Genomic DNA, 13,947 nt, shown 5'->3' with positions numbered 1-13,947 from the left:
TAATCTAGCAGCTTTGATTATCAAACTAGCAGTAAATAACTGGATTTGATTTGTGTCAATGCTATTTTTAATTTTTAAACCAGATGAATGGTTTAGTAAACTTGCAGCATGTGTGCGCAACAGAGATGAGCTGTCCTTTCTTCCTGCTTGTGGAAAGGAAACGTCTCTCTTCCCGCTAGTGCCACCAATTTATGTTTCTTGTCTGGTCTGTTTTAAAGGTGCAGAATCAGCATTTCCAGAACCAGAACCACCAGAGCCAGCAACAGCAGGTCCAGTCCAACAAGGACATGCCTCCACGTTTCAGCAAGAAGGGACAACTCAACCTAGAAGAGGTACATTAACCCACTCCCCACCAGTCTGGCCACTAGTGCTGAGCGATTAGTGCTTTTTGAGGTTTGTTCGACTATACAAAAAATAATAATCACAATTTCAGGTTCGATAATAAAAAAAACTTAACTGCGCTATGCATCGTGTGAGTTGAGTGCTGTAACACCAAATAAAACAATTAATACAAGTCCCATGATGGTAGTGACTGCCCATGGCTGTTTATCACTTACTAACCATCAGTTATTCACTTTAATTTAATAAAATATTTCGGTCATTGTGTATAATCTCTAGAGCTGCTACCTATGTTGTCTGACAAAATAACAATTTTAGTAGGTCTTCAAAGTAAAAATGGAATACTTTTATGACTGCTGAATACCAATACCTCACGAAGCAACTGCTTTCTATTTATCCCCTCTTGATTGCGCATTCTTCTCTCTTACATAGCAGGCGTAAAAGAAACACAGACCGGACAAGTACTACATCGCACAGTTCGGGCATGATCTGATTTATCTCTAGAGAAACTGCAGTGCACCTTGCATTGAGCTCACAAAAACAAAACTGAACGAAATGGAATTCAAATAATTGAACCGACCTCTGTCAATTTAGTTGTTTTAAACACCGAAAAATAACCTGACAAAGTCCGCAGTGTATCACCCAATGGGCTATAAAAGAGAAGCGAAAGGATCTTGTATGATCATTAAATAGTGTTGTATGTTTCTCATATTGGAATTGATGACTGAGCACAGAATATCAGAGTTCAGAGTGTGATGTCAGATATGTCACATCAGAATGAGTGCTTCATCCAATATCATGTCTGACAACTGAGCAGCCAGCCACATCCTCTAACCAGCCATTAGCATACTCTGCTGCTTCTCTCCGTTTGTTCTTTCTGTGCATCTCCCATCAGTTTTAAAATGTTATTTAGCCATGATGGCGAGCTGGGGTTTGCAGACCGTGATGTGGTTTCCTACATTTGTTTAATTATTGGAGCGGCACTCAGCGCGAGCGAAGTGGATACATATTTTTTATTTTCGCCGGTAAGAACAGGCAAGCCAGTCTGACTACGCTGAGTGCCGCTGCCATAGAGGAAAAACTGAGCACAGTGACAGTCATGCTTGCACCTTTACATTAGTTTCAAGTTTCTAGCCCAAACCACCAACTACCTTCTCCCCCAAACATTCTGATTGGTTTCATCCGTCCAACTAAAAGCACCCGATTTGACATGTACCCTTTACATTAGTATTTTGGGCAATTCTTTTTTTTTATCCAAATTTGGGCAAAGTCATGTCGGAAAAGCGACATCGAGAAGAACACGAGTGAATGCACAGCAGGAGTGAAGCCACTCTCCACAAAAGACGGTGAAGACCCAAGTCATACAAAGTCCTCATTGTTGAAAAATATATTTTGTCACTGAATAAAGACAACTTATCATCAGACCATATCCTGTGATTTCTTTATTCTGTATCAGCTAAAAATCTAGTATATCCCATTTTACACCCCTGCTAGCTTACCCCTACCATCTAACATATAGCAGCCTTGAAACACATCACTTATTAGCAGTTAAGCGACTCAGCATTTCTCGTACTGTTACACAAAAGCAAGATAAACCTTTACCGTCATAGTAGACATTGAACGTCTATAACCAAACCGGCTAAAACTGTTATTGTCCGATGGTAGCTATAGCTAGCCACCTGAGGACTAATGTTACTAGCAGTAGTAAACGTAAATCCAGGTATAATGGCTAACAGACATTGGTTACCATGATATCCTGCAAGCTATATCGGCTAATAAAGAGCAGGCAGTTTAGCAAAAATAAAGACATGAAATTAAAATTGAAATAAACAATGATGTTAATCTTAATTTAGTATTTGACCATTAATTTATGCAAAACATGCCGTGTTGAAGTTGTTGTAGCTTGCAAGCTTATTTCATCCCCAAACACCATGCTAGATCTGAGTGGGCCAGTTCGTTTTGCATATCCTGGTGCACTTATTAGCCTGCTATCTTTTTTTTGTCTTTCTTTTTTTTTTATCTGCTAGCAACATGACATTACAACTCTTTGGGCACTTTAGTACCTGCTTACCTGATTCGCCTTCATCACTGAGGTATAAGAACTCACCGAAACCACCAGCATGCTGTTCCTTTCTTGACATCAAAGCCGCAATGTGTTTTTGGTGTTTGAGTTTTTGATAAACATAATTAATTTAGAAAATAGTAGTTTACACTTTTCCATGAAGACAGTTTTATATGGAAAATAATCAATCTACGTTGTCAGATTTGTAGAAATTATATCGTGCAACCTTCACTTTAACCATAAAACGTCCAGGTTTTAAACATTTAAGTTTGTCATTTTATGAAGCATGTCTTACCTTCAAGTAGCCTAGCCAAAATACAACCATAGAAATGTTGAGGGAATTATTTTAGAAACACTTAATATGCCATTGAAACCAGAATTTTTCATGTTCTACTGGTTTTCAAATCAATGTTCCTTTTCTATTGTCCAGCAGCCAAAGGCATAATCTTAGTCATATTGCAGTAGTAACCCATGCCAGTTGATGCATCTTTAGATCTCCACTTTATTTCTAACAAATATTTTCATCTGTCACATAACCGCTCGGCGTGCTGTGCACTTTTGAGAAGTGTTTTCCTGCTAATTGCATTTTGGGACATTCTCTCACACAGCCTACAGCCATGTGCACATTGTTGAGTTTCTAATATTTAGAAATATAACTTTATAAACGGTTTAAGCTAAAGAGTTTGATTTGTTGCATCAGCCTCACTTGCTTTTTAAAATGTTTTTATGTGCAGTGGTCCCAGAACTGTTCCAGATTATGTTTTGAACCGTGGACATATCATTTTTTTTTTATGGTCACGGACGACCGGACGCCCTTAATTTCGAGCCCTGGAGGGAATTCATTTTATTAAGCCATAAAAAATATTGGTTGTAATTGTAATGTTGCACTATCTTATATGCTACATTTTTGTCTGATTCTCTATGGTAAAAAATATAGTAATACATTTAATTTTGTAAAGTGGTTCCTTGCATCATACAATGACGATAAAATGATGTTACAAGTCTCTTGATCTTTTGGACAACAAAATAAATCTGTCCTACTTGTCCTTTGGACAAGTGGCAAAAAAAAGGAGTTAATGTCAAGTCCTGCCTTTTCTATTATACAGTAAAAAGTATGAAGTTAAATTCAATGTCTTGTATTGAGTAGAGGTGTGAATATCAGGGACACTGTTTTTGTGCCGCACATGTGCAGAACGTATAGAAAACGGTAACAGGCATCCTGGGGAGGGGTGGCCGGGGCAAATCCTGTGGTGTGGCGATACTACTCGGTATCGTGATACCTGACGTGGTATCACATCGTTATTAAAATGTTCACGTGTTTCCATTCTAACATTGTTTTTGTCACCTTTTTTGGGCCCTGACCAGTTTGCATCCCTGTATGATCATGCCCTGTGACGATAGAAATTCTGAGGGGGGAAAACCTACTGCCAGTCTTGTCTCCTACTTCCTGTTCTCCTATGCTACACCTCTTCTCTCTACAACTGGTATCTGGTCTGTTGACTGATTGAGGGAATGATATTCTGCTGATCTCAGAATATCTTCCTTTCCAAGACACCATGCTAACCATTCTGCTACTCTTCTCCCCCCGTGTTGTAGATCAGCCTGAGACCAGCTCAGTCGTTCCTCCTGAATAAGAACCAGGTTCCCAAGCTGCAGCCCCAAATCCCCACCATGATCCCCCCCAGTGCCCAGCCCCCCCACACCAACACCCCTCCATTGGGACAGGTAAGGGATCAGTAGAGCACACCCCACTTCACCTTTTTAACCCCCCAACCAGGGTTGGGGTCGATTCCATTTCAATTCTGGAAAAAAACTGACATTCAAATTCTTCCCATTGCTGTTCAATTAAGAAAATTGGAATGTCAGTTAACTTAAAATGGAATTGACCCCAACTCTGTTTCCAACTGGGCTTTTGAGGGCTTGCCATGTTTGTTGTTCCAGTGTAGTTCACCTAGTCTTCCCCCTTCTCCCCCAGTCTCCACAGCTCGGCCTCAAAAGCAACCCTCCTCCCATTCATGAGAAACCTCATAAGACCAGCAAGAAACCACCGCCGGCTAGGGAGGAGCTGCTGAAAATGACGGTAGGCAACCATTTATTACCGATGTGACTGAATTCTGGTATCACGACTCTTTGTTATCACAATATATATTATTGGCACCAATACACCGTGCAACACTAAACAAGGCTCACTTTTCACTCTCCCCCCTCCTTTAGGAGACTGTTGTAACGGAATACCTGAACAGCAAAAACATTGATGATGCTGTGAACGGTGTCAGAGAGATGAAGGCTCCCAAGCACTTCCTGCCGGAGATGCTGAGTAAGATCATTGTGGTGTCGCTGGACCGGTCAGATGAGGATAAAGAGCATGCCAGCACCCTCATACACACGCTTCGCACAGAAGGCCTCGTCACCGGGGATAACTTCATGCAGGTATGTGTCTCTTCCACGCAATGTTTTTGACATTCATGTCAAATACTTTTGAAGCGCTTGGTAAAGCTTTGTTTTCGTCTCACTAATGTCTTTGTCCTAACTTTATTTGTCTCTCTCCCTCCATCCTTGCTTCCAAGGCTTTCCTCAACGTGCTTGACCAGTGCCCTAAGATTGAGGTGGACGTGCCGCTTGTGAAATCCTACCTGGCCCAGTTTGCAGCCCTGGCCCTCATATCTGAGCTGGTGAGCGTGTCTGAGCTGGCCCACCCTCTGGAGAATGGAACCCACTTCCCCCTCTTCCTGCTCTGTCTGCAGCAGACTGCCAAGCTCATGGACAAGGAGTGGCTCACTGACCTCTTCCAACAGAGCAAGGTCAACATGCAAAAGATGCTACCCGGTAGGTTGACAACCCTCTCTCCACATACTCCCTCTGAAGGCGCTTTAGTGACTGAAATGGAATGATTTCACTGTGATGTTAAATTTGTCATGTGATGGCATCTCATAATCATTAGACTAAAGGCACTTGATATCATGGATGACCAACAAAAGAGTCTAATGATTACAATATCTGAACAGTATCAGCAGAGACTGCATCACATTCATCTTCCATGTCAGTGATGCTATGGCTAATCTGACTTGTCTGTCCGTTCTGGTCCTCCAGAGATTGACCAGAACAAGGACCGCATGTTGGAGATCCTGGAGGGTAAGGGCCTGAGCTTCCTGTTCCCCCTGTTGAAGCTTGAGAAGGACCTGCTGCTGCAGATCAAGGCAGACCCCTCACCGCAGGCCATCTACAAGTGGATCAAAGACAACATCTCCCCCAAGCTCCACACCGACAAGGGTTTTGTCAACATCCTCATGACCAGGTAGGTACTGAACCTCCAGGATGGAGACTACTTTTTGTATAAAAAAAAATGTTGCTCCTTTTTCTCCAATTTCGTGATATCCAGTTGGTAGTTAGTCTTGTCCCATCGCTGCAACTCCCGTACGGATTCGGGAGAGGCGAAGGTCGAGAGCAATGCTTCTTGACACACTGCTTGCTTAAACTGTGAGCCAGCCGCACCAATGTGTCGGAGGAAACACCGTACAGCTGGCGAGCCGAATTCCGCGTGCATGCGCCTGGCCGCCACGAGTCGCTAGAGTGCGATGGGACAAGAACATTAGTGCTGGCCAAACCCTCCCCTAACCCAGACGACGCTGGGCCAATTGTGCGCCGACTCATGGGTCTCCCGGTCTCGGTCGGCTGCTTCACAGCCCAGGTTTGGACCTGGATCTGTAGCGATGCAGTGCCTTAGACCGCTGCGGGAGGCCCGGAGACTACTTTTGAAATCTTATTTAGACTGCTTATGGTTGAATAAAGGTATTCATTCAAGACTTGAGACCAATATTACAGTGGAGTCTAGACTGTACTTGTCACAATATAGAATCAGCCTTTCAGTCTATTTTTGCACAAAATTTCATGCACACTGGGGTGGCTGAAGACACAAACTAATGGAATGTGTAAAATACACTTTTGGGAGCATTCATTAGTGTATCCATTTTACCATGCTCTAACTGTTGCTACCCACACTTCCCCTCTCCTCCCAGTTTCTTGCAGTACATCTCAGGGGAGCTGTGTTGTGTGGAGGAGGAGGAGGGCAGTGGAGGAGAGGAGCAGGTGGCGGGGCCCTCCAAAGAGCAGCTGGACCAAGAGAAGCAGCTGCTGCTGGCCTTCAAACCCGTCATGCAGAAGTTCCTACACGACCAGCCCCAGCTGCAGGTCTCAGCCCTGTACGCCCTGCAGGTGCACTGCCACGCCAGCCACTTTCCCAAAGGTAGGTTTACTGCCCCACGCCACTTGCCAGGCTGTCATTGAAACTAATAATTTGGTGGAAACGTGGTGGAGACCTATTCACTTTTGCTTCAGTTGTCAGTGATCAAGATTTGAATCTATTTGATAGAATATCCTACTCGCATGTCCAAAAACTATGTTGACTTCATTGCAACTGTGTCTCTGCTGCTGCATACTGTGTGTAGTTGTCATAGTGTTGTGTGTGTGTTTATTTCAGGTATGCTGCTGCGCTACTATGTCCACTTCTACGACATGGAGATCATTGAAGAAGAAGCCTTCCTTGCATGGAAAGAAGATATTACCCAAGAATTCCCTGGAAAGGGAAAAGCTTTATTCCAGGTATTTTTTTTTGAGAAATCTGTCACAGTTAACCAACTGGTAGCTTATACACTTAAACATATGTACCCAGTCCTTTATTCTTGCAACCACAACAGGGTTGTGCTCAGTATGTGGAAAGCATTTGGAAACTGAGTGAAACGGGGAGGTAGCCTCCTACCTGAACTTGTTCAATAACAACACATATTTTTGCTTAACATTCTGCCTTATTTAACATGACCCTGTATAACACTCTCCCCTGTTATGTCAACCAGTTGCTAACCCTCTACCTCTCTCCCCTGTTAGGTCAACCAGTGGCTAACCTGGCTGGAAACAGCTGAGGAAGAGGAGTCAGAAGAAGAGGCTGACTGAGAAACCAACCAGAACTGTCAGGCACCATAGAGTAGAGAAACATACCTTGACATACAGTACAGCTATCTATCTATTACCACCCTAATCTGCCCTTAAACTAACCACTGCCAGAGACTGCTTATGTCCTGCAATAATTAGCCAAGCATGTTATCATGGCATAGTAGATAACCATCGATCTCTGTGCTCTGTATAGGCACTGAAGCATCCCCTGTATTATAGACTGAGAAATACGTTCCCTTTCACCTTCATTTTAATGGTTGATTTGTTTTGGTTCCCTGTCCTGTTTTTGCAATATGAATTTAATGTAGCCTATGGACTGTCTCAAACCACATCTGTACTTTTTTTGTTTTGCTCCTACTGTAACCACGTAGGTAGTTTTGCCACATTAACCGAGTGACAAGTATTGCGTTAACACTTTTTGATTTGTTATCCCCTTTGAAGAAATGTTTTATTTGACACCTTTTTTAGCCTTAGGGTCTTTTCCCTAAAGGGCATGCAAAAGATGTCCAATCTAGAGAGTAAGTCAACAAAACCATGGTCTTTTGTGTTCTTGGTCAACTGAAGCTTGTCTGAAATCTTTGTTTTAAACCAAAGTTCTCTTCAATGCCCTGTTGCTGATAAGGAGCATGTTGCATTTTGTTTATGGGAATTCTATTCTAACCACGCAAGGCTGTAGTGGTTGCAATACTCATTCTTCAATTGTTACATAAAATCATAAACTGTAAGTTAATCATTGGTGTGCTGCCGTAACGTTTCAAAAGTTGCCTTTGTTTTTACCTCTTAGATGGGCTTTGTGTTTCATGTTGGGATACAGAATATCCTTTTTTTGTGTTGAGAAATGCCTATACAAGAAAGCCCAGCCCAATGCAGAAATGTTGATATAAATATCCTGGTCTACTAACACAATACAACCCCTGGATTGGACTTCCAATGAAGCTCGATCTGGTTTACTGGTGTGAACGTCTAAGAACGTAACGAAAGTCACCTTTTTAAATTAATTGGATAACTTCTTACCTCCGCATCCCTTTTGCCTGTAACGTTTGTCGAAGGTGGGGGTACAGGAATATATTTTCCCCAGCATATTGAGTTTATTATAAATTTATACCGATATGTTTAAGTGAATTTTATACTGTCTTTTAATTGGCGAATAAATGTTTACGTGAGAAAGTAATCTAGCTTTGATCGTCCCCTTGTATAGCGTATAAAGGCTTACCATACTGAACTTAAATCTTAATGAAATCATGAAATAAATTCTTCACTTTGCCCAACAAGATTAGCCAATGTGCTCGCAAACCATGTGTATGTAGAAAGCAATGGATTTTGATCATGTTGTATTCAAGTGATTGGTATTGTGCACTGATATTGCTTAACCGTCAATAAAGTCCAATGCTTGAGCACTGACACATTTTTGTTGTCCTTTGCACTATTTTAATTCAAACTATTACACGTTTCTTTACAAATGGTACATTTTCTCATGCTGATTATGATTAATTGCGGTTTCATTTTGCATGATGAAAGTTGACTTCACATTTTTCCCTTTATAAAAAGAAAAGGAGACAGGTCCTTTCCCACTCACGGGGGCAGATACTCTTGGGGAAAGGAAGCAGTCACAAAAGTTACATTTAGTACTGTACATCTGCACATTCCATGTAAACTAAACCTGACTTGGAACAAAAATATATCAAGGGATGGAAAAACGACTTCACTGGGATTCCAGAAGGGGAAAAAATGGTCTAAGCATCCTGTGAGTGCCAAATTTACCCATGGCCTGACAACCATTAGCTGGTCAACAGCTAGATGGCGCTATTGTCTGTCATTCTGATACATCGGGTGCTGCAGAGGGGGTCGGAGTCTGGCTCACTGCTTTGTTCTGAGACTTTGAGGTCCTGCATGTGTATCAAATGATGTCCAATTTATTTTAATTTGTTGACAGACTAGTTAAATACATTTTACTTTAGGAAAACTGCATGTAGAAATGTAGTGAATTGAGCCAAAACAATACCCTATTCTACATGACAAATATTCCCATATCAGTTCTACACATATCTATGTGAACATTTTGTGACGTCACACTCCCTGAAAGGCACTCATATCGCCCATCAAATATTGACGATTATCAACACTGTCAGTGGTTCAACCACATTTTCGTCATCATTCCAGTTGGCATAACTCATGAAGCGGCCATAGTCCACACACCCATATCACTGGTTCAGTCATATTTGTTATGTGCTAGGTAGGTAAGTGAATTCACACAGATGTTTTATGTATTGGTGTCTATTAATAGGTGAGAGAACTATGTCAGTGTTAGTCTTCCCTGGTTTACCTAAGCTCTGAGTGATGGCTGAATTTAGACTGCTTCTATTTTAGCCTACAGCCCAGTCCCAAATCAACCACTAGCATCTAAACCCTGTGCTCTAATCTGAGAGGATTACATAGGTGTTGTCGTAACATTAGTACCATTAATGTGATGATGGTTACTTTATCAAATCAATTAACTATGTTTAATTATTACGATGACTAATTAATCATGTAACAATTAACTCATTAGCAATCTTGGGGCACCACGGGAAAAGTTTTTTAGTGAGTTACTGTTTCCCGAGTTAACTCTACAGATATAAATATATCGTTATACCAGTCAACCATTATTAATCATTATTACCTCAGTCTCATTCTGAACGTCGTCGACTTCAAATTTGCACCAACCCTAGTCTCCATGATGAATCAGTGATACAAAATTGCCTTCATTATTTATTTACTGATTAACTAAATAATCACATAGAATTACATAAGCACGCACAGGATAGATTATACATTGGTTACTAACATGATACAATGAAAAGTCCCTAGTGGACTAACCTGATATGACGGCTTGGTTACACAATGAAAGGGGGTGGGGAACGAAAGAGCGGTAGGAGGAGAGACAAAGGAATTCAACTATCGTACATACAGTTGAATTATATGCTCATCGTAAATGTGGATATTTAGCAACCTAACAACTGCTCATTCAGATTTAGAAATGCAAAGTACATATTTACGCTTGTATGTCTTTGTCGTCGCTCTCTGGTGAAATCGCCCGATCAGTCTGTGGAGAGTAAAAGTCTCTGGTTGTCCACCAGAGGTCACCATATCCTTTGTAGTTGTAGTAGGTTGGTCTCGGAGTATCTGTTAGAACGAATCTTCCGGAGGTGTACCAAGTGGTGTTCAGCGGTCCTTGTCTCTGTTTGTTTAGAATAGCTACCCTAGAGATACCTATAGAGGTGAGAGGAAATTGTTATTTGTCTCTCGCCTTCAGTTGAGTTTCCTAGGCTAACAGTGCATAAACAGCTGCAGACTGAATGTTCCTGTGCAGTCTTCTTCGAGAGAGAGTTTCAAAGGGTCTCCACATTTCAGAGGGTCTCCACCATTTCGTACATTTCATCTCACGCTGTCAGTCACGCTGGTCTGATGTAAATTTAGTTAGGAGTCATTTTATAAACAATTGCTGTGAACATGAGATCAAACTGCACCAGGGTTAGGAGTCAGGGACGAGAGACTAGCTAGAAGACAGATATGAAGACAGATATGACCTGTCCCAAAACATTACCTAGCCTCTAATCCCTAGATCTGAGAGGACTGGATAGTTGACAAATTGTGTCTACTACCATATTGATTAAACCTATCCAAGTCTTTCAGATCTACATAATAATTATAATAAAAACAATAATACATGGGACTTATATAGCACGAACCCAAAGTCTTTACTTTACAATTGTAGAAATGAAACCCCCAAAAAACAGGAGTCAAACAAAACATCAGACAAAACAAGAGAAGGATGGGCTCAAGGAAGGGATGTATATTAGTGTATGGGCAGGGGTTTGGATATGAACCCGGTTTAAGGTAAGGGGTGCGACTGGAGTTAGGATTCAAACCTGGTTTAGGGTAAGGGGTAGGTTAAGGGTTTCGGTTAGGTGGTGCTCAGTATGGGGGAGCGAGGAGTGTCTTTGTAGTGTATTGCTTTGCGTGTGTGTGGGGGCCTTTGCCTTTAAATTGTTTAACTTGGGTCAAACGTTTCGGGTAGCCTTCCACGAGCTCCCCACAATAAGTTGGGTGAATTTTGGCCCATTCCTCCTGACAGAGCTGGTGTAACGGAGTCAGGTTTGTAGGCCTCCTTGCTCGCACACGCTTTTTCAGATCCGCCAACAAATTTCTATAGGATTGAAGTCAGGGCTTTGTGATGGCCACTCCAATACCTTGACTTTGTTGACCTTAGGCCATTTTGCCACAACTTTGGAAGTATGCTTGGGGTCATTGTTTATTTGGAAGACCCATTTGTGACCAAGCTTTAACTTCCTGACTGATGTCTTGAGATGTTGCTTTAATATATCCACATAATTTTACTTTCTCATGATGTCATCTATTTTGTGAAGTGCACCAGTCCCTTCTGCAGCAAAGCACCCCCACAACATGATGCTGCCACCCCCCGTGCTTCACGGTTGGGATGGTGTTCTTCGACTTGCAAGCCTCCCTCTTTTTCCTCCAAACATAACGATGGTCATTATGGCCAAACAGTTCTATTTTTGTTTCATCAGACCAGAGGACATTTCTCCAAAAAGTACGATCTTTGTCCCCATGTGCAGTTGGCTTTTTTATGGTGGTTTTGGAGCAGTGGCTTCTTCCTTGCTGAGCGGCCTTTCAAGTTATGTCAATATAGGACTCGATTTACTGTGGTTATAGATACTTTTGTACCTGTTTCCTCCAGCATCTTCACAAGGTCCTTTGCTGTTGTTCTGGGATTGATTTGCACTTTTCGGAGCAAAGTATGTTCATCTCTAGGAGACAGAACCCGTCTCCTTCCTGAGCGGTATGACGGCTGTGTGGTCCCATGGTGTTTATACTTGCATACTATTGTTTGTACAGATGAACGTGGTACCTTCAGGCATTTGGAAATTGCTCCCAAGGATGAACCAGACGTGTGGAGGTCTATAATTCTTTTCTGAGATCTTGGCTGATTTACTTTGATTTTCCCATGATGTCAAGCAAAGAGGCACTGAGTTTGAAGGTAGGCCTTGAAATACATCCACACGTACACCTCTAATTGACTCAAATTATGTCAATTAGCCTATCAGAAGCTTCTGAAGCCATGACATAATTTTCTGGAATTTTCCAAGCTGTTTAGATGCACAGTCAACTTAGTGTATGTAAACTTCTGACCCACTGGAATTGTGATACAGTGTATCACAGTGTATAAGTGAAATAATCTGTCTGTAAACAATTGTTGGAAAAATTACTTGTATCAGTCACAAAGTAGATGTCCTAACCGACTTTCCAAAACTATAGTTTGTTAACAAGAAATTTGTGGAGTGGTTGAAAAACTAGTTTTAATGACTCCAACCTAAGTGTATGTAAACTTCCGACTTCTTCTGTATATATCAACGTGTGCTCAGTGCCGCGCCTCATCTCTGATTCTCCGCTGGGCGAACAATATCAAGTGTGCTTATGGGCTATTTAGTGTGGTCTCAATCAAACGATCCATAGCCTAGCACTAAGTGCATGCTCGGAGAAGCACAGAGCAAAGTTATATTTCTAAGACAGCTGCTGGGATGGTGTAAATTACAGTCGTGGCCAAAAGTTTTGAGAATGACACAAATATGAATTTCCACAAAGTTTGCTGCTTCAGAGTCTTTAGATATTTTTGTCAGATGTTACTATGGAATACTGAAGTATAATTACAAGCATTTCATAAGCGTCAAAGGGTTTTATTGACAATTACATGAAGTCGATGCAAAGAGTCAATATTTGCAGTCTTGACCCTTCTTTTTCAAGCCGTCTACAATCCGCCCTGGCATGCTGTCAATTAACTTCTGGGCCACATCCTGACTGTTGGCAGCCCATTCTTGCATAATCAATGCTTGGAGTTTGTCAGAATTTGTGGGGTTTTGTTTGTCCACCCGCCTCTTGACGATTGACCACAAGTTCTCAATGGGATTAAGGTCTGGGGAGTTTGCTGGCCATGGACCCAAAATATCAATGTTTTGTTCCCCGAGCCACTTAGTTATCACTTTTGCCTTATGGCAAGGTGCTCCATCATGCTGGAAAAGGCATTGTTCGTCACCAAACTGTTTCTGGATGGTTGGGAGAAGTTGCTCTCGGAGGATGTGTTGGTGCCATTCTTTATTCATGGCTGTGTTCTTAGGTGTGAGTGTGAGCCCACTCCCTTGGCTGAGAAGCAACCCCACACATGAATGGTCTCAGGATGCTTTACTGTTGGCATGACACAGGACTGATGGTAGCGCTCACCTTGTCTTCTCCGGACAAGCTTTTTTCCGGATGCCCCAAACAATCGGAAAGGGGATTCATCAGAGAAAATGACTTTACCCCAGTCCTCAGCAGTCCAATCTCTACCTTTTGCAGAATATGAGTCTGTCCCTGATGTTTTTCCTGGAGAGAAGTGGCTTCTTTGCTGCCCTTCTTGACACCAAGCCATCCTCCAAAAGTCTTCGCCTCACTGTGCATGCAGATGCACTCACACCTGCCTGCTGCCATTCCTGAGCAAGCTCTGTAAACTCTGTACTGGTGGTGCCCCGATCCCGCAGCTGAATCAGCTTTAGGAGACGGCCTCG

General features: G+C 42.1%; 1 protein-coding gene across 1 annotated transcript in view; it reads left to right on the top strand.

Moving 5' to 3' along the window:
- The window catches only part of LOC115151375 (eukaryotic translation initiation factor 4 gamma 2), a 120,195-nt gene extending 111,442 nt beyond the window's left edge, over positions 1 to 8,753 (top strand). Inside the window, exons 14-22 of the mRNA XM_029695286.1 lie at positions 219 to 332; positions 3,998 to 4,126; positions 4,377 to 4,481; positions 4,616 to 4,831; positions 4,969 to 5,227; positions 5,492 to 5,696; positions 6,418 to 6,644; positions 6,879 to 7,000; positions 7,283 to 8,753. Of these exons, the coding sequence (XP_029551146.1) occupies positions 219 to 332; positions 3,998 to 4,126; positions 4,377 to 4,481; positions 4,616 to 4,831; positions 4,969 to 5,227; positions 5,492 to 5,696; positions 6,418 to 6,644; positions 6,879 to 7,000; positions 7,283 to 7,348 (1,443 nt within the window). The 3' untranslated portion in view covers positions 7,349 to 8,753. The remainder of the gene's footprint in view (positions 1 to 218; positions 333 to 3,997; positions 4,127 to 4,376; positions 4,482 to 4,615; positions 4,832 to 4,968; positions 5,228 to 5,491; positions 5,697 to 6,417; positions 6,645 to 6,878; positions 7,001 to 7,282) is intronic.
- Positions 8,754 to 13,947: the final 5,194 nt, after the last annotated feature.

Source organism: Salmo trutta, chromosome 17 (genome assembly GCF_901001165.1).
Source record: "Salmo trutta chromosome 17, fSalTru1.1, whole genome shotgun sequence".
NCBI lineage: Eukaryota > Metazoa > Chordata > Actinopteri > Salmoniformes > Salmonidae > Salmo > Salmo trutta.
This window is presented reverse-complemented; position numbering and strand designations above follow the sequence as displayed.